Raw genomic sequence first — 26,451 nt, forward strand, 5'->3', positions numbered from 1 at the left:
GAATTATTTTTTCTGTTGTTTGTATTCAATTTGCCTACACTCCTTCGCATGTTTCTGGGGGATTATATACTTGAACTATGCTTGTAAACAAAGGTTAAAAACGGTATATACCTGTAGAGATGGTGCAACTATTGGGGGATCTTGTAGTAACTGTTGTGATGCTTGCAGAACAGTTCTACCATTGCCACTGTCACCTTCAAATGCCTTGGTGGTGTTGTCACTGACATTTATTTATCCTCATCTGATTAAAACACTCTTCCTCTGAAAATGCATCACATTTTGTTATAGTAACAAATGCATTGATCGGTTATCCTGATCATTTCTCCCCTTTATGTAAATTTAAAGGTTGGCATAGTCAACCTGCTTTTTCTTAAGTGTGAAATAGCCTAAATCACCTGCTTTTTATCAATACCTTCGATCTTCATTCATTAACAGATGTATCATAAATTAATTTGCTTCACAAAAATTATATAAATGCACACCATGACAGACTGATTGTAACTAACATAGTATGAATAAGTTCAGTATAAATGGTTACATTGGGACGGTGGCCTTTATTCCTCATTTTCCGAGTCTCAATTTGCAGTTGTCCGCTCTCTGCAACTTCGATCTTTCCACAATATACGATACTGTAAATTAAATGATTCATAATTAATAACAAAATGTTCATTTTAAGTCTGTCTTAATAAATTAATAAATTAATCGTTCAAACCCAACCAAATCATTAATGTGATACTTTGCTTTTGTGTGCACATGCTACCTAAATGGTGATTTTAATCAAACTCATAAAACAACAAAGAAAACTAGTCACGAAAATATATTACACGAATTCCTTTTCAACATATTTACTCGAAATAAAAGTATTTATAACTTTCGAGAATAAAACTATAGATTAACAAAATAGTACTATAATAATTCCTTATATTCATGCGCTCAACAACGATTCAAATAGTACTTACCATTGATTAAAACCAAAAATATGATTTGACTTTCATCATCTCTTTCAAATGGCACAAATACCGCAGTGAATACAAAACTAAATAATTTCGTAAAAAAAATAATCAAATAAACATGAACTGAATCTTTTAATTACAGAATTAATTAAAAAAATAACAATATCAACTTAAGTTGGTTCTATTACTTAATGATAATGAATTTAAATATTTATTAATCGCCAGGGGAATGAACTGAAAGTTGCAACATATACATTGCTCTCCCTTGAAGCAATACCACGTATACATCGGCCCAATGTCGGCCCGATATTGACATATTTATAAAAGTTTTTTTGTCCATGAAAAAATAAAAGCTATTGTTTATGTAATTATGTATAAACATTCAAATTTAAATCAGATAGTATTATTATGCATACAATGTTTCAGTCAATATGCCCATATCGGGCCCATATCGATATCCCGTTATTCAGCCGACATCGGCCCGATATGGTCATGTTTGCTGGGCAGTTACTTAGAAACGTATATGAATTCACATTTAGCCAACAGATTAAGCATAGGCATCATAAACGTGTTTCATATAAAACTGTATAAAAGTTCGGTACTCGTTATCATCTACGATGTAGGCGAATAAAATGGAACCCCGGTGTAACATTAAATTATGACCCCATTTAAAATTGACCCCGACAACTGTTCAACATTAAATTTTGATTACAACAGCCGTTGAAAACGGATCACTATAAAACCTTAATCAGCTGATGGGTCATTTTTAACGATGCGTTAAATTGAGGATATTCGTTAGTGATCGACTATCCGTATAAGATAAAGCACTCCAGGGGTCCAAGAACCAGCGACCTCTTCAAGCTTATTGGATGGCGTCTTTTCATATGTATGTTGTAGAGAATCTAACGTGATCTCGTTTATTGCATTGTCGAAAAAGACGACACCGTCGAGCTAAATAAATAAAGTTGTGTTTAAAACAGTTTTTTTCTTTATTTTGTTTATTTTTTTTGTTAAGTATTTACTGTAAGACCCTGCCAAAATCAAAATAATGATGGGGACAAATAAATTGACGCGTTTTAAGTTTATACAAATACTCACGGGGGTCAATTTAACCCCACCTAAAGACTAAGGGCAAAATCGCCAGCTACAGTTAATTGACGCGTTGGTCTTTGCTTTTTTATGAACACATTTGCCCCCGAGGGCATATAAACACAGCAAAAGTCATCTACAAGACAACTTGATCAGTTCATCAGTATATACGATATACGCCTCCGTACAAGTCAACTAATGGCCTAAAAGAATACGTGTGTTGAGGACAATCCGACCCAACCTGGTAAAACCCCTCGACCCTAGATAAAAAAAACAAACATTTTCTATGTTTACTTATTGTTGACCATGAAATCAAGTTGTTTTGAATAGAGCAAAAAGTATTAACTTTTGAATACACAACATAAGAAGTGTCATGGTTTTAAGCATTAATTATCGAAAAAAAAAATCAAAATAGTCGATCAAGCAGTTCATCGGCCTAGCGGCCGAGTGGCGTGAAGTTGGCGGCCTAGCGGCCTAAAATGTTTTCCTTTTTCAAAGCATGTTTACATGTTTTTACTTCTCAAACAATGATAAATCAAATGTTTGTATGCTTAAATTATCAATCTTAAGCGATTATAAACTTCTTTTCAAAAGAGTCAGTCAAGCAGTTCAGCGACCCAGCGGCATGCTTTCTTTACTAAAACAATGATATATTAACTGTTTTATGCACAAATTATTACTCTGGAGCGATTATCAACGATTTTTTTTAAATCGACCAAGCAGTTCAGCGGCCTTGTGGCGTGAAGTTGGCGGCCTAGCGGGCTAGCGGCTTATTTTGTTTTCCTTTTTCAAAGCATGTATTCACGTTTTTACTTCTCAAACAATGATAAATGAATGCTCAAAATATCAATCTGATGCGATTATTAACTCTCTTTTTTCAAAAAAGTCAAGCAAGCAGTGTTATATATCAGTATAAATAAGAAACATTGATTTATCATTGTTATCCAAGAAAACGCATGAACAATGGCTTTGAAATAGAGAAAAAATAGGCCGCTAGCTTCACGCCGCTAGGCCGCTTGTACATGACTTCAGATCAGTTTTGAACGAGGTTCAAATAACACGCGTGGTAGGGTCTTTAATCAACGGTGGGGGTCAGATTTCAACGTTAAAGAAATCTGTAAAACTATTGGAGCGAACTGAAACTTGGAACAATGATAAAGTTATGGGAACATATGCAGTAAACAAGAACGATAACTCTGCTTGTATTATTTGCAGAATAATTTCCGTTTTGTGTTTTTATATACAAAGATTGACAAGGACATATCCCTAGAACTACTTTCGGGAATCAAATGAAACTTAATATAATTATGAAGGGCATGAGAATGTTTATAGTGTACCAGAAACAATAACTGCTCCTTAGTATTTGCAGACTTATTGCTTGTCTGATCTTATTTTATCAGCTGAGTGGAAATAAATGAAACTTGGGAGTTCAGGCCCAGAAACCTCAACTCTTTAACTCTAGTTTCTTTATTCATGTTAGCCCTTTTGCTCAAGTGTACAATTTTCGGGGAGGATTAAAGTGACACTCTTATTTAGAATCAATATATAAACATGTATAACAAACATCAATTTTGACTGATTAATTTTAAATACTAACTAAATAATACAGTTATGGAAAATATTAATTACTGATAACTGCAAGGTTGTAACCGTGCACTTAACAGGATTAGCAGAAAGCGCAAAAATATTAAATAATTGGTAAGTGCTAAAATATTTACTGTGGTCTACTATAGTCTCATGAGGTAGACATACTGTGCTTTATACTCATTTCTTTCAAATTAAACTACACATCCTTTATAAAAACCATTGTTTTCGACATTTATTCATCATTTTTTGGAATATTACAACAATATTATTAATCGTGGTATATCTTATTTGGGAGTAAGAGTGCATCTTTAATCAGTTCTACTGATTCTTTTGTTAAAGATGATTTCAGTTTCAAAACCTACAAAACATCTCAACGCAGAAGGGGTTGCCTTCTTCCAACGCCCAGTTCCAACAATAATTGCTCATGCATATTTATATGGGGAAGGAATGCAGACATGCCTGATATTTCATTTATTTCCTAATATGAGCATACTTTACTTACATGAACGTTCCTAGATACATATTTTCGATCGACTTGATCTCGATCGCTTCGCTTACTAATACGTTAACGTACTAATCAATCGTGTTTCAAATGTTGTTGCTTTAACGTTCTAGTCAAAATTTGGCAAATTATTATTTAGAATCAACTGAAAACAAATAGTTGAAATTGATATTTAAGTTCACATTAAGTCATAATTAAACATTTTAAGTTAGTTCCATGACCGCTCGCGTAGGATGTTTTGCGGAAACGAGGTTTACCGAGTTTCCGCAAAACACCCTGCGCGAGGGTTGGGATGAAACTATCTTACACGAGCGGCTTTGGTAGTTGCTTTTTTTCCCATCCTCAGTTAAACAAAATGTCTTTTGCTGGAACTCTTTCGTGCGCAGTGAAAATAAATGCGTTTGGATATGTTATAATTCGTGGTTGTCATGGATATGCGCGCAGTGCTTCAGATTATGTTAATAGTCATATCGGTCTTTAAATAGTTCTGGGTAGAGTGCAGCATTATTTCTTGAATGGTGCGTGAAAACTTTATAATGGTGCCATTTGAAGCGAGAAATAATTAATAAGCATTCTAAATATTGCCACAAGACAAGGTTTCTATGATGCTACTGACGACGGTCTTTAACAAGGGAGGTAATAGCAATAAAACGATAAAACGGAGTTCCATACATGTACTTGTTTTATCCTTGCCCGTGGGTAAGATAAGAATTTCTAGCATTGTTAAATTTTTGGATCTTCTTATCTGAGGTGAGAAAAATGTTCATTCCAACTAGAGCGTGGGGTGTTTTGCGTAAACGAAGTTTGTGTAAGATGGGTTCATTCCAACTAGAGCGTGGGGTGTTTTGCGGAAACGAGGTTTTTGTAAGATGGGTTCATTCCAACTAGAGCGTGGGGTGTTTTGCGGAAACGAGGTTTGTGTAAGATAGGTTCATTCCAACTAGAGCGTGGGGTGTTTTGCGGAAACGAGGTTTGTGTAAGATAGGTTCATTCCAACTAGAGCGTAGGGTGTTTTGCGGAAACGAGGTTTGTGTAAGATAGGTTCATTCCAACTAGAGCGTAGGGTGTTTTGCGAAAACGAGGTAAGTGTAAGATGGGTTCATTCCAACTAGAGCGCAGAGTGTTTTGCGAAAACGAGGTAAGTGTAAGATGGGTTCATTCCAACTAGAGCGCAGGGTGTTTTGCGAAAACGAGGTAAGTGTAAGATAGGTTCATTCCAACTAGAGCGTAGGGTGTTTTGCGAAAACGAGGTAAGTGTAAGATAGGTTTATCCCAACTAGAGCGAAGGGTGTTTTGCGAAAACGAGGTAAGTGTAAGATGGGTTCATTCCAACTAGAGCGCAGGGTGTTTTGCGAAAACGAGGTAAGTGTAAGATAGGTTCATTCCAACTAGAGCGTAGGGTGTTTTGCGAAAACGAGGTAAGTGTAAGATGGGTTCATTCCAACTAGAGCGCAGGGTGTTTTGCGAAAACGAGGTAAGTGTAAGATGGGTTCATTCCAACTAGAGCGCAGGGTGTTTTGCGGAAACGAGGTTTGTGTAAGATAGGTTCATTCCAACTAGAGCGTAGGGTGTTTTTTCGAAAACGAGGTTTGTGTAAGATGGGTTCATTCCAAGTAGAGCGTAGGGTGTTTTGCGAAAACGAGGTTTGTGTAAGATTGGTTCATTCCAACTAGAGCGTAGGGTGTTTTGCGAAAACGAGGTTTGTGTAAGAGGAGGTTCATTCCAACTAGAGCGTAGGGTGTTTTGCGGAAACGAGGTTTGTGTAAGATGGGTTCATTCCAACAAGAGCGTAGGTCGTTTTGCGAAAACGAGGTTAATGTAAGATGGGTTCATTCCAACTAGAGCGTAGGGTGTTTTGCGAAAACGAGGTATGTGTAAGATAGGTTCGACCTAATTAGTGCGTAGGGTGTTTTGCGGAAACGAGGTTTGTGGAAGATAGGTTCGACCTAACTAGATCGTCGGGTGTTTTGCGGAAACGAGGTTTGTGTAAGATGGGTTCCAACTAGAGCGTGGGGTATTTTGCGGAAACGAGGTTTGTGTAAGATAGGTTTATCCCAACTAGAGCGTAGGGTGTTTTGTGGAAACGAGGTTTGTGTAAGATGGGTTCATTCCAACTAGAGCGTGGGGTGTTTTGCGGGAACGAGGTTTGTTTTAGATAGGTTTATCCCAACTAGAGCGTAGGGTGTTTTGCGGGAACGAGGTAAGTGTAAGATGGGTTCATTCCAACTAGAGCGTGGGGTGTTTTGCGGGAACGAGGTTTGTTTTAGATAGGTTTATCCCAACTAGAGCGTGGGGTGTTTTGCGGGAACGAGGTAAGTGTAAGATGGGTTCATTCCAACTAGAGCGTGGGGTGTTTTGCGGGAACGAGGTTTGTGTAAGATAGGTTTATCCCAACTAGAGCGTGGGGTGTTTTGCGGGAACGAGGTAAGTGTAAGATAGGTTTATCCCAACTAGAGCGTAGGGTGTTTTGCGGGAACGAGGTTTGTGTAAGATAGGTTTATCCCAACTAGAGCGTGGGGTGTTTTGCGGGAACGAGGTTTGTGTAAGATAGGTTTATCCCAACTAGAGCGTTGGGTGTTTTGCGGGAACGAGGTTTGTTTAAGATAGGTTTATCCCAACTAGAGCGTAGGGTGTTTTGCGGGAACGAGGTTTGTTTAAGATAGGTTTATCCCAACTAGAGCGTGGGGTGTTTTGCGGGAACGAGGTTTGTGTAAGATGGGTTCATTCCAACTAGATCGTGGGGTGTTTTGCGGGAACGACGTTTATGCAAGATAGGTTTATCCCAACTAGAGCGTAGGGTGTTTTGCGGAAACGAGGTTTGTGTAAGATGGGTTCATTCCAACTAGCGCGTGGGGTGTTTTGCGAGAACGAGGTTTGTTTAAGATAGGTTTATCCCAACTAGAGCGTAGAGTGTTTTGCGGGAACGAGGTTTGCGTAACATAGGTTCGACCTTACTAGAGCGTAAGGTTTACAAGATACAAGAATCTTTTTTTAAAGTCAGGTATTTGTAAACAAGAAACATTAGCTCAATGAGCTATTTTCCGACATGAATAACAGACACACATAACATATCCAAATATAACAATGACCTTGTGACCTGGAAAGAAAGCATATATGTTAAGATGAATACATATTGGAGCAAGTATTAACAAAAGCCGTTCGTTATCATATTCATGAATACAAATACAAATAGTAAAATTGGATTAGAGCATCGAAACAGTAATAACATTAACAAGTTTTCCCGGCTGTACGGGCAATCCACACGCGCACGGTTCCACTAGTTGACAAACCACTGTAGAATGGTAAGTTCGTTCAAAAGAATAACTTAAAGGGTAATCATATACATTGAAATAGCAAAATTGTAAGTAGCAAAATATACAAGGGAATAAAAGCTTTGTACATCGATGTGTAGTTGGTAAAACACCTAAAATTAATCTAGCTTGATAGGAAAATATTTTGGAAGGTATTGCTTAGAGGAGGTATTACATTTATTAAGTTTATTTTTACATTACACTTATCACTATAAAAGAATGTTAATTGAAAAAGTAAAGTCGTAACACCTAAGCAAAATACTTGCCGAAAGAAAAACACAAGTAGTTGTATGTTTTCGACAGATGTTATATAAAGTTGAATCAATCATAAGTAGATATTAGCCCATGTTATTTAATTTAATAAGTTGTTATTTTATTCAAAAAGTACACTGAAATCTTTTCTGGTATTTGAATGCCATATCTTGTCCAGTTGGTGTAAGTCATTCCATTAAGACAAAGGATAAAAGATATTCAGTGAAACATCTTGTAATTCTCAATTTCTTCTTTTTCTAAAGCAAAAAGGTATTATTTGCACATTTAACATTTACAAGAGGGACCTGTCAAGCTGCGGATTAGCCTTCTAAATTCCAGGTAGTTCTGGGAGCACAGTATTTCCTTTGGGAGGCCGTTCCATACCTGACTGGCCTCAAAGCGGAAAGAGTTTTTGCCATATTTAGTTGTTCTTACTGATGGAACGTCTACACCGTTTTCGTATCTTAAATTAAAATTACATGTCTTAAAAGTTACAAGGTTTTAAACATATTCTGGTGTTATACCATACAGACAGTTTTTTTGCGGAAACGAGGATTGTGTAAGATAGGTTCATCCCAACTAGAGCGTAGGGTGTTTTGCGGAAACGAGGACTACAATGCTTTTTCTCCAACATATCAGTTTAACGAAATAAAGTTTAAAGTAAAATGTATTTTTCGATGGAACTGTTTTGTGCGTAGTGAAAATAACTCGCGTAACTCGTGTGATACTTTGTGGTCGTCATAAATGTTTGCGCAGTGATTCAATAAATGTAAATAGTCAAATCGTTTTTTAAATAGTTCTGAGTGAGGAGAGTGCATCATTATTTCTTGAATGCAGCGGGAAAACTTTTTTGGGTGCATGTTGATGCGAAAAATTATTTATTTGTATATAAAATATTGCTACGAGATAAGGTTTCCATGGTGCTACAGACGACGGTCTTCAACAAGGGAGGTAATTGCATTATGACAATAAAAAGTAATTACATACGGGTACATTTTTATCATTGCCCGTGGGCAATATAAGGATTTCCAGCATGGCTGGGTTTACTTATCTGCGGTGTGAGAAAGGTTAATCAAAACCCGACTGTACTGTACTGATATAACATAAATCAATATCCGTGTACTTCGCCATGTTTAATTTCTCGAGTCTTTAATGCAAAAATATTTTATCAATGTTAGCTATGTGTTTGATCAATTAAATATACTATTGGCTAGATAATCAGGCACTGTGTGTTTAATCCTAGCTTAAACTAAAACCCGTCGGATCCATTAATTGGATAAGTAGCCAATTTATATTCATCAATCAATTTTCTACTAGGAAAAAAAGACGGAGAGAATTAGAGAAATTTCCGATCTGAATGATTTCATTTGCATTCTGATCGTGTCTATTTGAATATTGCCGTATTATCCAAATCCGGAAAATAGAGAAAATACTGTCAGTTATTGAGACAGAAAGATTGTTTTGACATTTAAATTGCGTTGTGGTGTTCTTGTACAATTAAGGAGAAGCAGAGGTCGACACGCAGGCACCAGGTTTACAGAATACTGGGGGACTTTCATAATAGGAACTTGATTGCTTCCAGACGAAATTGCTCAAGTCAATAAACCTCTTTGTAATTGAATTGCCGTCCCTACAAAATATGAATTATACAGAGTTGGCTTTCACTTTCTTAGAAAATCATTAAATATTTTGTTGATCGGATGGCAATGAACTAACTTCATATTCTTTGAGGCCAATTATTATATTGAATTCAATATGTGATGTCAAGAGAGGCAGATACAGAATTATACTTATCCTTTTACTTTTTGATAAAACGATTACGCGTTTTGTTTCAAGCAGTTTCGAGACATATATAAACTACTGTTGAGTTTTCGCACATGTTTTAGCCTTTCTAAACTATGCTGTTTTAATAAAAAAAGGCAGTCAAATATTTAGACGTTGTATACACATTGATTTTATATTTGAAATTGTGTATTTGTTTACGTTTAAACACCAAGTTGATATCTAACACTCTGTATCAATTACAATGTTATATTGAGAGAAAGTATTGTTTCATGAATGTTGGAAGATATGTTTGGTATTGATAAACTTGCTTCTCTCTCTTATACCATTGCGAATGTTTTGCTGGCACGACATTAGACATTCAGAAATTAAAGTCGTGTTTACACAAAATTGAGCATTGGACATTCAAAAAAGAATGCCGTGCTGGTACGACATTGGACATCAATTTTCATTGGACATTGAAATAAATGTCATGCTGACACGACATTGGACATCCATTTGCATTGGACATTGGACATTCAAAAAATGAAGTCGTGCTGGCACGACATTGGACCATTGACGTTAAGAAATCCATGTCGTGCTGGCACTATATTAGATATTCAAAAAAGTCGCGCTGAAACAACATTGAACATCTGTCGTTCTAAAACGAATGTCTTGCTGGCACGACATTGGATATTCATATTAATAATACATTGGACATTAAAAATGGCCTTCGGACACAATAAATTGCTGGCACGACATAGGACATTTATATGCATAATGCTTCGGACATTAAGCGTCTACGTGGCCTAGTGATTAAGCATCTGCCTACAGAGCGGGAGGTCGTGGGTTGGATCCCCGGCCGCGTCTTACCAAAAGACGTTAAAAGTTGGTACAAGTAGCTCCCTTGTCTGGCGCTCGGCATTTAAAGGGTAGTGCTTGGAAATTTGGTGTACTCAGTACTGGTTTAACCCAGGAAAGTTGTACCCCGTGTATCGGTGCTTTACACCGATCACGTTAAAGAACCAACTTGAAGGGGTCTCTTCGAAAAAGAGCTAGGATTTCGCACCCGGATTTCCTTGTATTCCACCACTGTCTCTTCAGCCTGCTGTCCCTTCAGCAAAAACAAAGGACCCCGTTGGAAATAAGTGCTTTATCCTAAGGTCTAAAGATATACATACATACATACATACATGAAAAAACTAATGTCTTGCTGGCAAGACTTTGACATTCAGAAATAAATGTCTTGCTAGTATGATACATAGGATAACCAAATTGAATCTTGTGCTAACAAGACATTTAAAAATAATGTCTTGCTGGTAAGATATTGGATATTTTACACCTAAATTGAATAGCACATTGGACATTCAGAAATGATAGACGTGCTGGCGCGACATAGGTCATTCATGAATTTCAGATTCAAGACCGTCTTACTTGAACGACATTGGACATTCAGAAAAAAGATTATCTTGCTGGCACGACATTGGACATTCAAAATGAATGTCATGCTGGCACGACATTGGACAACGAGCATTTAAAAAAAACTGTTTTGCTGGTACTACATTGGTCATTAGACATTCAAAGACACGAATGTCTTGCTGTCACATTGGACTTTGGAAATCCAAAAAGGATTGTCATGCTGGCACGACATTGGACTTGGACGTTCAAAAACGAATGCCTTTCTTACAAGGTATTGGACATCGGACGTTCAAAAAAGGAAGTTGTTCTAGAACGACATTGCACATTTGAAATATTTTTAAAACGAATTGCTTATTGGACATTCAGAAATGATAGACGTGCTAAAATGATTTTGGACAGTGGACATTCAAAAAATGAAAGTCGTGCTGCACGACATTTGACATTCAGAAATGAATGTCTCACTGGAACGACATTGGACATTCAGAAAAAATGATTTTCTTGCTGGCACGACATTGGACATTTAAAATGATTGTCATGCTGTCAATGGATATTCATAAAAAAACGAATATTTTGCTGGCACGCCAATCGACCATGAAAAAACGGAAATAAATGTCATGGTTGCACGACTTTGGACGGTCATTTAAATAAAACTCGTACATTCGCAACATTGGAAATTCAGAAATGAATGTCTTACTGGAAAGACATTGGACATTCAGAAAAAAAATACGATTGTCTTGCTGGCACGACAATTGTTTTTCGAAATTTATGTCATGCTGGTACGACATATAACATTCAAAAAACGACAAAATTCAAAATTAAAGTCATGCTTGGCCGACATTAGACATTAAAAAACGGATATTTTGCTGGTACGACATTGGACATTGAACTTTCAATAATGAAAGTCTTGCTCGCATGACATTGGACAGTGGTAATTCAGAAATGAATTCACGACATTGGACATTCAGAAATGGAAGCCTTGCTGGGGCCACAATGGACAATGAACAATCAGAAATAAATGTCATGCTGGCACGACATTGGATCGAAATAAGCCTAATTCAGCGATGGTGTTTACAATTGTTACTCCGACAAAAATACAGCGTTTCTTGCATTGTCGTTTATCGTTTAAGTCTAGTACACAATATAAAATAGCACATGGCAATACTGAACTGCTTGACGATATTACCGCGTTTTCTGCATTGTTGTTTATCGTTAAGGTCTAGTACACAATATAGCATAGCACGTGGCAATACTGAACTGCGTGACGATATCTATAGCCAATAATCAGATAAGAGATAAAGAAACTGTTACAGAGTAACCTATATGGGATAAATCGATGAAAATATTTATAATGAAAAACTATAGGAACAAGCACAGTAGTCGAAGCTTTAAACAAAAACCCTGTTCAGTTGCAAATGGTAAACGCCAAAGACAAAGAACAAACAAAAACAAAAACAATCACAAACAAAAAACATGGAACAACAGCAAAAAAACCTCCACAAACAAAACAGTACATAGATACTTTATAAAAAATAGTGGTGTTTATCAAGGATTGTTAGTTACCGCCTTGGAACGGTCAGTAAATTCTAAATTACTGGGGATTTAAACTAGTTTGTGAACACAACCTCACTCTTATCCCAACAATCCCGAATAAAGTAAAAGAGTAGTTTTCAAGGAGGCAATATCATAACGATAAGGATAGACATAGAAAACTTAGAGCTACTGATAGTCATAATGATATGATAAGTAGAAGCAATCAATACAAGAAAATGTTTGAATAAGAAAATGCGCTATTTTCAAAACGATGTTAATTAAACTATGTATGCGTACAGCTGATCCTTAAGCATACTGAAGTTGTTTAATAGGTTTTCTAGGTATAAGAAAAACAAAACTTTATCAAACATATCTAGTCAAGTATTTTATGATCATTTTGCTAGGTTAAACCATTCGATGTTAATGGGGATGAGTCATTTCAAGATATAGATTTTGATATGTTTTCTTGTCGTAATGCTACGCTACTGAACCATTTGGTGTTGTGGAAGTTAAAAGTGTATAGTCTTAAGAATAATAAAAGCTCATCTGTATTCGATATATTATGAAGGAATATTTGAAAAATTATTTAAGTTGTCAGCTGTTAAATATTATTCTTGATTTTGAAATATTACATGTAGTGTGGACTAAAGGTATTATTTTAAGACAATACAAATGATCCGGGTAATTATCTCCTTATTACCATTTTCAGCGGCTTAGGTAAAAACATTCCTTCTGTCTAAAACAATAGACTTAACAGTTTTCTAGAAGACAATATAATGCTTTGTGAAGAACAAGCTGGTTTTATTAATTTTCTTTCTTTTGACAGGTATATTGATAATAACAATCAGCTGTCAGATGATATTTATATTTCACCACGTGTTTCTAGAGATCACGTGCTCGATACATATGGTAAACGCCTGATTGAACTCTGCCAATCGACGTCTTATATTATTGGTAATGGTCGACTGCACGGCGATAAAGGTGTGGGAGATTATACATTTCATTCATTGAAAGGATCGAGCGTAGTAGATTATTTATCATATTTCGAACTTTCAAATTCTGGAACCAAATGAACTATCAGATCATTCAGGTTTATTTTTTACTTTTGATAAAAAAGTGATACCAGACAATATAAAACATACAGTTGATAAAACTTGTAACGATAATATAAAACAAAAATATATTAAATGGGATCCATTGAAAATTGAGGAACTAAAAAGCTCGATATCTCTACAAAGTGAACACTTATTAATGCTTACAGAACAAATAAATTCTAACAATGACATTGATGATATTACAAATTAATTTATACAGATAATTAAGGACGCAGCTTCGTGTATGTCTGTTGAAAAAAACAGTTAAAACTGGCAAGATTTTACACCCTAATAAAAAGCCGTGGTTTAATGCAGAATGCTATCATGCAAGATCCAATTTCAAGAAGGCTAGAAATAAATTTGTACGTAATAAAACTTGCGCAATTCTACGTTGTGATTATATTGCAGCAAAAAAAACTCCAATAAGATAAAACGTATAAATAAAAACAAATATAATACGAAAGAAAAAGAAGTTTTAGCAAACCTCAGCAAATCAAAACCAAAAGAGTTTTGGAAAAAAGTAAAGAATCAGTATAAAAAACCTCTTCGAACTGCTGTAAATTTAGAGGTTGAAGAATTATATGAAACTTTCAAAACCTTGTACAGTTCCGCTAATGATGAGGATAATCCTAACCTCATGAGAAACATTAATGATGATTACCTTGACAAAGAAATAACATTTATAGAGTTAAAAGAAGCAGTCTTCTCACAGAATAATAATAAAAGTAGCGGTCTAGATAATATAATCGCAGAAATTTATAAAAATATATTCACCCACATAGCACCGTTTCTTTCGAAACTATATAATCATATCTTTATAACGGGAGAGTATCCAACATCTTTTGGAGAAGGAATTATCGTCCCTGTTTTTAAAGGCGGAAACGTTGAAGACCCCAAAAATTATAGAGGAATTACACTTATTAACATCCTCTCAAAAATATACTCATAAATTTTACTTAATAGGCTTACAAACTGGAGCAGTAGTAATGAAAAGCTCATAGAAAATCAATTTGGCTTTCAAAAAGGAAAGTCGACGATTGATTGTATATATATATATATATATATATATATATATATATATATATATATATATATATATATATATATATATATTCTACACTCAGTTATTGCCAAAACTCTCGCTTCGAAAATGAAATTATATTGTTGTTTTATCGATTTTGAAAAATGTTTCGATAAGTCATAAAATCACATCTATTTCACAAACTTATAACTGAAAATTTAAGCACGCGGTTTGTAAAGGCCATTCAAGCAATGTATAGTTCTGTTAAAGCATGTGTACGATATAAAACAAACCTGTCTCCATTCTTTACGTCAAACATCGGTGTGAAACAGGGGGACCCCAGTTCCAGTCTGATGTTTTTATTTTTCGTGAATGATATATTATCAAACATTAATCATAATATAGATGGTATTTGTAGTATAAATGATGTAAAATTATACTTACTTTTATTTGCTGACGACGCAGTCATTTTTGCCCAAACACCCATAGCCTTACAAAATATGCTTAATGATCTACATGTATACTGTCGTCTATGGGATTTAATAAGTTAACTAAGTTAATATAACTTCACCTTTAATGATATAAATCTAGAAATAACTGAAACCTTCAAATATCTAGGTATAACTTTATTTAAGAATGGCAACTGGAATAGAACACAGAAACATGTAGCAGAACACTCCATGTATGCCTTACATAATTTGTTTATTGTTTTCAATCAATTAAACCTTAACATAAAAGATAAATGTAAACTTTTTGACAGTCTTATTTGCTCTATCCTAAACTATGGTGCAGAAATCTTCGGATACCACCCGTCAAAAGACATTGAATTAATTCATTGAAAATTTATGAGGAAAATTCTTAACGTCAGAAAAAGCACCAATTTATCTGCATTATATGGAGAATAAGGCAGACATCCAATGGTAGTAGAGCGGAAAATAAGAATTATTAAGTACTGGATAAGAATATTGAATTTTGAAAATAACTCTCTTTCCAAGCATATTTATACAATGTTAAAGAACGATTTAGATAACAACAATAACTATAACGGATTAAATTGGGCTTACCATGTAAAAACTATATTAGATGAAATTGGAATGTCTGATCTATGGTACTCTCAAGATATACAAATAATCCCCATTCAATTAGTAAAGCAGAGAATTATTGATATATTTAAACAATCGTGGAATACACATATTAACGAATCAAACAGATTAGAAACATACTGTTGGTATAAAAATGAACTTTAACAAGAAAATTATCTAGATGCAATACAAACGAACAAATTTAGAATAGCACTTGCAAAATTTCGAGTTTCCTCCCACGATTTATTGATTGAAACGGGTAGACATCATAATATACCGAGGGCAGATAGAATGTGTACTTATTGCAACATGAATGTCATTGAAAACGAATATCATTTCCTTCTAATTTGTCCATATTATAATAATCTTAGGAGAGAATACTTTAAACCTTATTTTTGCCATTGGCCTACAAAACAAAAGTTAACCACTTTGATGTCATCAGATTCAAGAAAAACATTACTTAATATTAGTAAATTTTTGTACTTTGCATTTATATAAAGATCACGAAATTAACATGATGTGATAACTAAAACCATTGTTACGAATATGTAAGAAATTATACAACATCTCTTTATTGACCATGTCTTTGCTTTTTACGACAAAGTGATATAATTTATGTTGGCTATGAATGTGTAAACGTTTAATGCTGAATAAATGTTATGTTATGTTATTAAGGATATTGATCAGTTGACTTTATATTCTCATTAAAGTTAACAATATTTTTTTGTATTATCTTAAGAAGAAAAGAGATATTCTGTGGTTTAAAAAAGGTTGATTACAAGAAAGGGTTTGACTCTGTTAATAGATTGGCTTTTTGGTGTAAGATGTTGAACAATGGTAAATGTCTTAAAATTGTTCATAATATGCATTCCGCAGCTAAAAAATGTGTTAATTTGGTTTATGCTTTGTCAAACTTCATTGTTGGCTATGTTGGGGCAAGACAAGATGGACCTTTGCCTCCCATTTAATTTTATTAAAATTTAAATTATCTTACATAATATATAACGGCAACATTTGAAGGCTTACCCACTTGGTCAAGAGCTACCTTAATGATTTAACATTTAAGATTAAATATATAGTGTCTGTGGTGATTATAAGTATATTCCATGGCCGAGAGTGTAAGATAGGTTCATCCCAACCCGAGCGTAGGGTGGTTTACGGAAACAAGGTTTACGCGAGACGGTTGGGATGAACCTATCTTACACGAGCGGCACCTATGGTAGATGCTTTTTCTCCCACCACTGTGAAACAAAATAAAGTTAAAATGTGTTGTTTTTTTCGCTGGAACTCGAGCCAAAAATAAAGGTAATACATATAATTATAATAGTTTCTTGATTTTAAAACATAGCCTATCATATGCCCACCTACCTAGTGTGTATAAGCATATCCATGTTTCCCTTGAAACTTGGACCGTTTTCGAGAACACTTCTGCAATGTGTCCAACATGTACGGCCGGTTACAGGCCCATTTATCATTTTGGCTCGGATTTAGCGAAAATGAGGTAATAGTTTGGGAAAACCGCATAAAACACTTAAGTTTTGTTAAAATATAAGATGTTCATGCATTTGTGAACGAATATCTTAATGATTTTAAAGATATGATAACGAAAAGAAAATGATAGGTTGCAGCTCCGATTGTTAAAGAGAAAGGTTGCAGTTCCATATTAGGTTACCGTCTGGACTGCAAATTCTTTCACTTATTCTAAGTGTTCAAGCCAAATATATACTTTCACATTAAACTAAGCTGATATTTTACTATGCCATTAACATTTTTACATAGTTAAAACAGCATTTAAAATCATAAAATCATTGAAAATAAAACGAGACTGCTATTTTTATACTTTGGATTTTTCTGCTTACAAATTTATAAAGTTACCACCAATAATGATTTGTATTCTGATATAAGTGGTTAAAACGTTTATAGTTTAATTGTCAAATGGCAAGACAGACACACGATCAAATATTAAATCGTATATTCAAATATGTTAAAAGGAATATAACACTTAATTACGATAATTATACTGTAAATTGTGACAGTTATATGTGTAATGAATTATTATGTGTTAATATGCTTAGTAAATTAGTTTATACGTACTGTATATAAAATATCAATGAGAACACAGTATATATTTGAACCAAATATGTTGACTGTATAGATGAGTATTTCTAAGAAGCAGCTTAAGTTTTTAATCTATCTTCTCTAAGTCTCATAGCATGGTACACAAATTTCGCGATGTTGTTAACATTTTTCTTATTTTTACTACCCATAAGGTACTTAAATTTTGCCAGTGTCGGCCAGGTTGATTTGATACAATGTTTATTTCTAAAATGTTCATAAAACTTTTATACAGCATAACATAAAATGGTATTCTGATTCTACAGTGTTCTTAGTACATAACTTACATTCTATTTTCCCTAACGCTATTTGTATATCTACCAGTTTCTATCTCTAAACAATGGGCAGTGAGTCTAAATTTAGACAATTCTTTTCTATATTTATCACTCTTAACGAAAATGAGATAATCTTCGAACATAAAATCCGTTTTGAAAATACAATAATAATGCATTTTTGTTTGATTTGATAAAGCCTCATGCCATGTCTGAACATACTGATCTCTTATTCTTTGAGTTAATATATGAAGATAATTAGCAGTGTTTTCAGGATTGAAAACGTTAACAATATTACCAAGAACAAGACTATATATATATATTTAACTAATAAGGCATGCCATACAATATTATTACGCTGGTTATGTATACCGATGTCTCTTTGTTTAAGGACTATATGCATAAGCCAATCTGGAGTTTTTTCATTATTTTAAGCCAGTACTTCAAAGCTCGTTCCTTACATAACAATGATAAGGGAGACCGTCCAAGTTCCCCTAAAACTGCAACATTAGATGTTTGTGATTTAGCACCAAGTACTTTCTTACAGAATTTCAGTAGTAAGTGTATCTCTTTAAAATCGTATATACCCCATACTTCGGAACCATACAATACTATTGGTACAACAAGAGAATCAAACAAAAAAAGTTTTGTTTTAACATCAAGTGATACCCTACTAAAGATAAAGTAAATGATTACGTATATGCCATTAGAGCCTGTTCACGTAACATTTTGACAGCATTGCGCATGTTACCAGTATGAGTAAAATTAATTCCTAGGTTACAACAATTACCACCAATTTCAATAGCTTCATTGTTTATACACCATCTAAAATTGTTTACAGTTTTCCTACTTTCAAATATACATATTTTAGTTTTATTAGTGTTAACTTTCAGTCCCCATTTACACGAATACTCATAAACAGAGTTTAATTGGTGTTGTAAGCTAACAGGTTTTGTTGTGAAGAGAGCAATATCGTCGGCGAATAACAGCATAAAGATTGATAACAAATTTAAGTCTTGCTCAGTCTTATCTGTAAGATTAAGTGAGTCCTTTACGTCATTTATAAACGAAATACATAATAGTGGGGAAAGAGGTTCCCCCTGTTTTACACCAAGTGTGATATCGAAATATTCAGAAAATGACATTCTGCTAAAGTTTCAGGACTTAACATTTCTGTAGATTAATCATATTTATCATTTTGGAACTAATACCTGACTGAACTAACTTGATCCATAACGCATCGTGTATTACAGTATCAAAAGCCTTTTCATAGTCTATAATTGCATTATCAAAAATATTGTTCTTCTAAATATCTGTTGAAATCAATTACATGTAACTTCTAGATCAAATGATTTGACGGTTAAACAACGAACTGTTAAAGAAACGAACGTGTCATACAATTTCAGAATATATCATACTATTATGAGAGACCAATCTATGCCTTGCATGTTTTTCGGCAGCGCGCTAGACACGTCCACATTGGCATATGTGTCTGTTAGACATGTCATGCTGGCCGCGATAATCAGCTAAGTTCGCTTTCTTACAAAAATAATTTCAACAATCGCTGCACTTAAAACGTTTTTCTTCGTGCGATACAAGATGCAGCCTCATTTGTGACTTTGATGCACCTTTGTGCCCACAAACGGCACACTCTTCAGGCTTGAATGCACTATGACACGAGCACCTGAAATGATGATATTGAAACTAATCATGGATGATTAATTAGGATACACATTAAGAGCTTAAATGTTGGTCGAATGTAACCAAAACTGGTGAACAAATTACTGCATGTACTGTCAAGGTTTTAGTAAATTCTGCTAAAACAGTTGGCGCTATTTTGTTCAAAAAATGTTGCAATTTTGACCTTCTCAATGGCAATAATCCAATCATGCAAGAGCAAAATGAACCGAGATCTCATAGATATCTAGCTACTGTGTGATTGAAAGAAAACATTTTTTAAAACACGAATATTTTGTATGCTACGTTTGTAATCATTAAAACATAATTGAAGACTTTATTATATTTACAAGCACGCAAGGGCTACGACCACACGTCCGTTACATAAGCTAACAAGAAAGACCATTGATGCAAAGCATCAAAGGGCGCCGTTTAATTGTTTATGCATTTGTTATATGTTGAAAAACAAGAAATAGTCAAGACCAACAAGCATATTATGGTGCATCAAACCGCATCCATGAAATTCTCAAAATATTTGTAGTATTCTGCTAAGGCCAAATACAAAAATAGGTGCGTTTCAGGTAACGCTGCCCCCAAAAAATAGGGTAGGTAGGTCGGAATATTTTTTATATATATATATATATATATATTTTGATATATTGATTTCAGTAACTGTTGACTCAGAAAGTAACAACATGTTCCATGCTTCAAAGGAAACATTCTTTATTTGTCTGGTTAAATACTTTGACAATGATGGTTGGATTTCAACTAAGTTATGGTACACCACTCTGCTATTATTTAAGACTTTCCAGGAACGGTTTTACTTTTCTTTATGCACCCTTTTGCTTTCAATCACCCTATGAAGAATGCTAACCTCCCTGTAACATAATTACATGAAGAGTGGGACAGCAAATTTACCATTTAAGCCATCAGCTAAGAAAACCTCAATGCTGTCAAGAGGACCTGGGGGTTCAGGTTTGAAGAACAAGTAACATGCAGGTTTTATTGCCAAAATTGCACATTTAAGTCTGACATATCAATCCGAAAGTCAGTATCTGACACATTTGTATCTGACAAGAAAATATAGTTCAAGAATTAAGATATACCTGCCACACAAGCACAAACTACCCATAATTCTCCTTAGAGTTAGGACAATCTAAAAATTTGGACATCCATTATTATCTTCAAAAATAATTTATTTTAGGTACCTAATTTTCGTACACCCAAAGGACATCGATTGTAACTTTTAAAGTTACTAAGTCTCACAGACAAAAATTATTGATCTTTATCGTTACAATGCCTGGCTAGATTACCTAACCGTATACATCACTGTGATAAGTTAGTTAGTTACCACCCATCTTAAACGATTTATTGCCTGTTGAAAAGGATGTGTGATATATTTAATGGACGATTAAAGAAACAACAAGGGCAATCAAGAGATTAAGAAAACACAGACATGACATGTACCACACTTTTAAAATAGACTTTATGAAGCAATAATCGTACAGTAATACTCATTGTAACATCAATAGAACAATAAAAATCAACACATTCAATGCTACAGGTAACTATTTAATGTGATGAATTAAAGTTAGAAATGCAATACTTAAGTAACAATCGAAAACACCACTCAGAAACAATAATCCTGCATAGCAATATCCATGCTCTCCATGAGATCCTCGTGGGTATAACTGAGAGTTTTGTGACGTCACACAATGTGACTGATTGATCTGAAGCCGATAAAAGGTGTTTATTCATTTCAATGCATGTATAAAATGCTGTTGAATGGGATTTTAATTAACTTGATGAAGGAGTTACACTTATAGGCGTAATAACCATTGATAGAACAGAACAGAACAGAATTTATTACACGTAAACTAAACAGTTTCTTTTGTGTTTCATATACATATTAAATATATTACACTTACAATTATACAGTGTAGTGTGAAATATTAAATAAATATTATGATCAATTTTTTAAGGGTGAACTGGAATTGTAAATCACAAATCTATCAAATTAAAACGTATACAGAACAGAACATATTTTATAACACGTAAATTTAACAGTATGTGTGTTATATTTTCCTATAAACATATCAGCATGAGGACGTACATATTTGGCTTGAACACTAAGAATATGTCAAAGAGTTTGCAGTCCAGACGGCAACCTATATATGGAACTGCAACCTTTCTCTTTAACAATCGGAGCTGCAACCTATCATTTTCTTTTCGTTCTCATATATTTTAAAATCATTAAAATATCCGTTCACAAATGCACGTACCTGTTAAATTTAAACAAAACTTAAGTGTTTTTTGCGGTTTTCCCGAACTATTACCTATTTTCCGCTAAATCCGAGCCAAAATGATAAATGGGCCTGTAACCTACCAGTCGGTTTTTGTACATGTTGGACACATTGCAAAAGTGTTCTCGAAAACGGTTCAAGTTTCAAGGGAAACATGGATATGCTAATTCTCCCACCTCAGATAAGTAGATCCAATTATTTAACCATGCTAGATATTTTTATCTTGCCCACGGGCGAAGATAAATTGCCCGTATGGAACTCCTTTTACCACATTGTAATTACCTCCCTTGTTAAAGATTGTCGTCAGTAGCATCAAGGAAATCTTGTCTTATGGTAATATTTAGAACGCTAATTAATTATTTCTCGCTTCAGATATCATCACAAAACTGTTTTCAGGCAACATTCAAGAAATAATGCTTCATTCTCCTTAGAACTATTTAAAAAGACCGATTTGACTATTAACATTAACTTGATCGCTGCGCGTATATCCATGACAACCACGTGCTATCGCATATCCATACGCAATTATTTTCACTAAGCAAAAAAGAGTTCCAGCAAAAAATACATTTTTTACTTAATTTTGTTTAACTGAGGTGGGAGAAAAAGCATCTACCATAGCCGCTCGTATAAGATAGGTTCATCCCGACCCTCGCGAAGGGTGTTTTGCGGAAACTCGGTAAACCTCGTTTCCGCAAAACACCCTACGCTCGGGTCGGAATGAACCTATCTTACACTCTCGTCCATGGAAGATACTTATATACACACTAGGTAGGTGGGCATAAGATAGGCTATGTTTTAAAATCATCAAACTATTGTAATTATATGTATTACCTTTATTTTTGGCTCGAGTAGAGCCATCTTGCACTGAAACCAACCATTTGGTCACGTGGATTCCCCACCGTGTAATTGCTTTTTGTGTTTAACGTGAATGGCTGGCTATACACTAGCCAGTGCGTAATATGTGACTGGGGCTTAAATAACCCATTTACTTAAACCATGACCTTTGGTGGTTATTTTCGACAGAGCCTTTCTCAATCTTAGAATATAAGTGTATCTTATGTGTTTCCGGTACGAATAGAAAAATCCGACCCGAGGGCACCGTAAACCACGCAGCGTGCCCGAGGGTCAGATTGTTCGATCCGGACCGGATAATATGCTTGAATTTTTTCTTGCATATCTATAATAATGAGTTGTGGGAAAACTGATGTAGAAAACGCACTTTTGTACATTTCACCAAAACTGACGTCATAAAGCGCAGTAGTTTAAAATCACTATTGACGTCAAATAGTTCCTCTAAAAATCGCGGTGTTCAATTTCAATTAAAAGTTTTGCATACTTATATTTTCGATTGCGCTTTATTGTAAGACCACACCAAATTAATGTTTCGTTCCCCGGGTTTTTGCCAAAAAAAAGAAGCGAGCGAGCGAAAAAAAATTAAAAAATACAATTTTGCCAATTTTCATAAAAACCCGAAGCGAGCGAAGAGCGAAAAAAATTCCTTATAATCAATATAAATTAGACAGATTGTTCAATAAAATTGACTTTAAACCCATTTGAATGCAGTCATGAAATGAACCTCCGCTGGATTTGGTAAACAAGTGCGTAGCTAGCCCTCTATTCATGTGGAATCAGTATTGTGTTAAGGGGGTCCGGGGGAATTCCACTTCGGAGGTATTTGAAAAACATGGTGCAATCTGGGCGTTCTGAAGTGCTTTATTTAGTACTGGAAAATGGACAGTTTAGGATCATGTTGTCAGGTACGCATACTTCAACTTTCGCTGATTTATTATATTTTTGACTCGCGTGGATTTAGTCGCATACTCGCGTATAGTCAGCTACGCGCCTGGCTAATGTCCGAATAAATACAATTTATTTATTGACGATCATCAATAATAAAAAAAATATTGCTGCTTTGAGGAAACGACTTATATAACTCTACCTGAATCACTTAAACATCATTTGCAACTGTATTTAGTAATTCATTTAAAACGGGGTATTTTCACATGCACTAGAAACTCCGGGGGAACGCATCCGGGTCGCCCCCCCCCCCTCCATAAAATTATCCAGGTTTTGTTTTTTTTTGGGAAAAAAGTAATAATTGCTAAAATACCCCTCCCCCCTGCAAACATTTAAACCAAATAAATTTCGGTTCTGAGGGAGGGGCGCATGTCCGAAGGTTACGCCCCATGAGTAACGCCCTTTCTAACGACAAATCCTGGATCCGCCCCTGACACGAGTACAGGATGTTGGAAATTTCCTTGCGTTTATTTAGATTTAGGTTGCTATAGTCGTTTATGCAATGTTCTTGAGTCACGTTATTTGCATAATCTGGTTCGCTGGAACATTGTTGTCATTCAATTTCTGATATTTCCTGGCGCTGTGATCCGGAGTCGTTTGTTTGGATTAAGCCCAGCCTTCTTTTCCATTTAATTCATCGTTGAGCTTGACAGGCTTTCTTTTGAAATATCGCTTTTGATGTCGTTTATGCAAGTATGAATTCATTTTTTTGGTGATGCGGTTACCTGATTTGCATAGATATTACACTAGTTATATAGAAAAAAGTATTGAACAGGGCTATAATATCCTGGGGTTAAATCACTCCTGTGCCGTAAGTTATGTTATAAGTGGTGATGTCACACATACTGACCGGTTGTTGGTTCATAAGGACACACCCATTCTTCGTAAATCTGCGTAATTAACACTAAGCGCCAAACCGTTTAGTTGCAGCAATGATGGTTTGGACTCGGGTTAAGAAAATCTTGTTTTCTTCAAGGATGGATGTCCGTCGCCATACAAAAGGTCGTGGGTAGCACAGGGCACATCAATAAGGTAAAGAAGAGCGGTTCGTTGACACCGGATAAGTTGGTTTCGATTGCCGCACAGACACAGAGTTGTGATTCTGAGAGATTACGACCATGATGATCACAATGCAGAGTGCTACCTTCGAATTCAGAATAAGTGCATCTACCGTATGGATACCCCAACCAGTACAATTATTTAAGGTTAGCTTAAAAATAGAAACACCGTATTTTCTTTTACCTGCAGGTCTGTGCTATGCGGAGTGCACTGCCAGATTTCCAAAAGCCGGCTCCGCCTACTACTACACTTACGTCACACTGGGGGAGTTTTGCTCCTTTGTCATTGGCTGGAATATGACCCTCGAGTATATGACCTCAGCCGCCATTGCTGCGAAAGCCTGGAGCCACTACTTAGACTTCATGTCAAATGGATCGATTTCAGAGTATGCTTTGTTTTTCATTCATGTCAATAAATATGGCCATTTAAGAGCTATTTCTGCTGAGGGTCTGCTATCTACCTTGTGTGTTGTCCTTTCAGAATCAATATAACTCAGTGTGTGTATACCACGTGATAAATTGCTTCATAAATGCTACGTCGAAAGGCAATAAATGCTTCGAATGAAGTTTTTAAACCAAGACAAATTGACAATTTCTTCATTATTTCAAATTAAACAAGCTACGGCCCCTACAGAACCCCGCTTTCGGACGCTTACCAGAGTTTGATTGAGAGTTTTCTTTCTTATAACAAACACTACGACAAACCGTTTCTCAAAACCGCTGCCTGATGGAGCAAATTAAAAAAAATAAATTTGGAAACAGGTTTGTCAAAGTGTTTGAAAAACTAATTGCTTAATCAAACTCCGGTAATAAAAGGAATGCGGGGCTTTTCAAGCGGCATAGACTGCCCTTTGTTTCATTTAAAATGGTGTACAAATAGAAAAGTTATCTTTGTTTTAAGTCTTCATTTTAAGCAAAATGTTGCCTTCCGACGTAGCACATATGACGTAATTTATCACGTGGTATACATACACTGAAACTGAACGTCCGCTACGTCTTTAGTACTTGTAAATCTACTAACAATATTACTAATATTCCCGTTCTAATGCATACGGTGTTCCGTAAGGGCCGTTTTGTCGGCGAAGATATGAAAGTACGAAAATACGACGGCGAAGGAGCGACGAGACGAAGGTGAAGATGCGAGAGTACGAAAGTACGAAGGCAAAGGTGCAAAGTTTATACATAATACATGCGTAGCGAGACGTACACAAATGTGTAGACCCGTCCAGGAAAGTATCTAATTAAGGATGCGTTAAGTTTTTTTATGAATGTTTTAGACAAATAGTAACATGATGGTTAAATTCAAGTGCAAACCAGATTTAGAATTAAGCGCAAAACAATACCTTTCACAAGCAATAATGTAAATATAATTAACATGTATATACTTTTATTTACTTTCTGTAAGATGTTATGAGTCTTCACTTTGGTTTGTCCGTGTAGTTTTATTTGTATTATCAAATAATTTATACATTAAATGTCATATCCTTACTTTGCATTTTAATGATTTTTTTTGCACCGATTCAATTCTCAAAATTGTGCGGGCCTACATACCCTCCGAGACTGCATACAATTAAAGTTACATCAAGGGGGACAGTAAATAGAAGCACTATCAGTTAGAGACTGCGTAG

At 35.0% G+C, this 26,451-nt stretch overlaps 1 protein-coding gene and 1 long non-coding RNA gene across 2 annotated transcripts in view; one reads left to right on the top strand and one right to left on the bottom strand.

Moving 5' to 3' along the window:
* LOC128203705 (uncharacterized) overlaps positions 1–26,451 on the bottom strand; it is a 291,364-nt gene that overhangs the window by 256,707 nt on the left and 8,206 nt on the right. The gene's annotated exons all lie outside the window — the stretch shown is intronic.
* LOC128203701 (cationic amino acid transporter 2-like) overlaps positions 1–26,451 on the top strand; it is a 107,997-nt gene that overhangs the window by 45,724 nt on the left and 35,822 nt on the right. The window contains exon 4 of the mRNA XM_052905226.1: positions 25,014–25,209. Coding sequence (XP_052761186.1) covers positions 25,014–25,209 — 196 coding nt within the window. The remainder of the gene's footprint in view (positions 1–25,013; positions 25,210–26,451) is intronic.

Source organism: Mya arenaria, chromosome 9 (assembly GCF_026914265.1).
Source record: "Mya arenaria isolate MELC-2E11 chromosome 9, ASM2691426v1".
NCBI classification, from domain to species: domain Eukaryota; kingdom Metazoa; phylum Mollusca; class Bivalvia; order Myida; family Myidae; genus Mya; species Mya arenaria.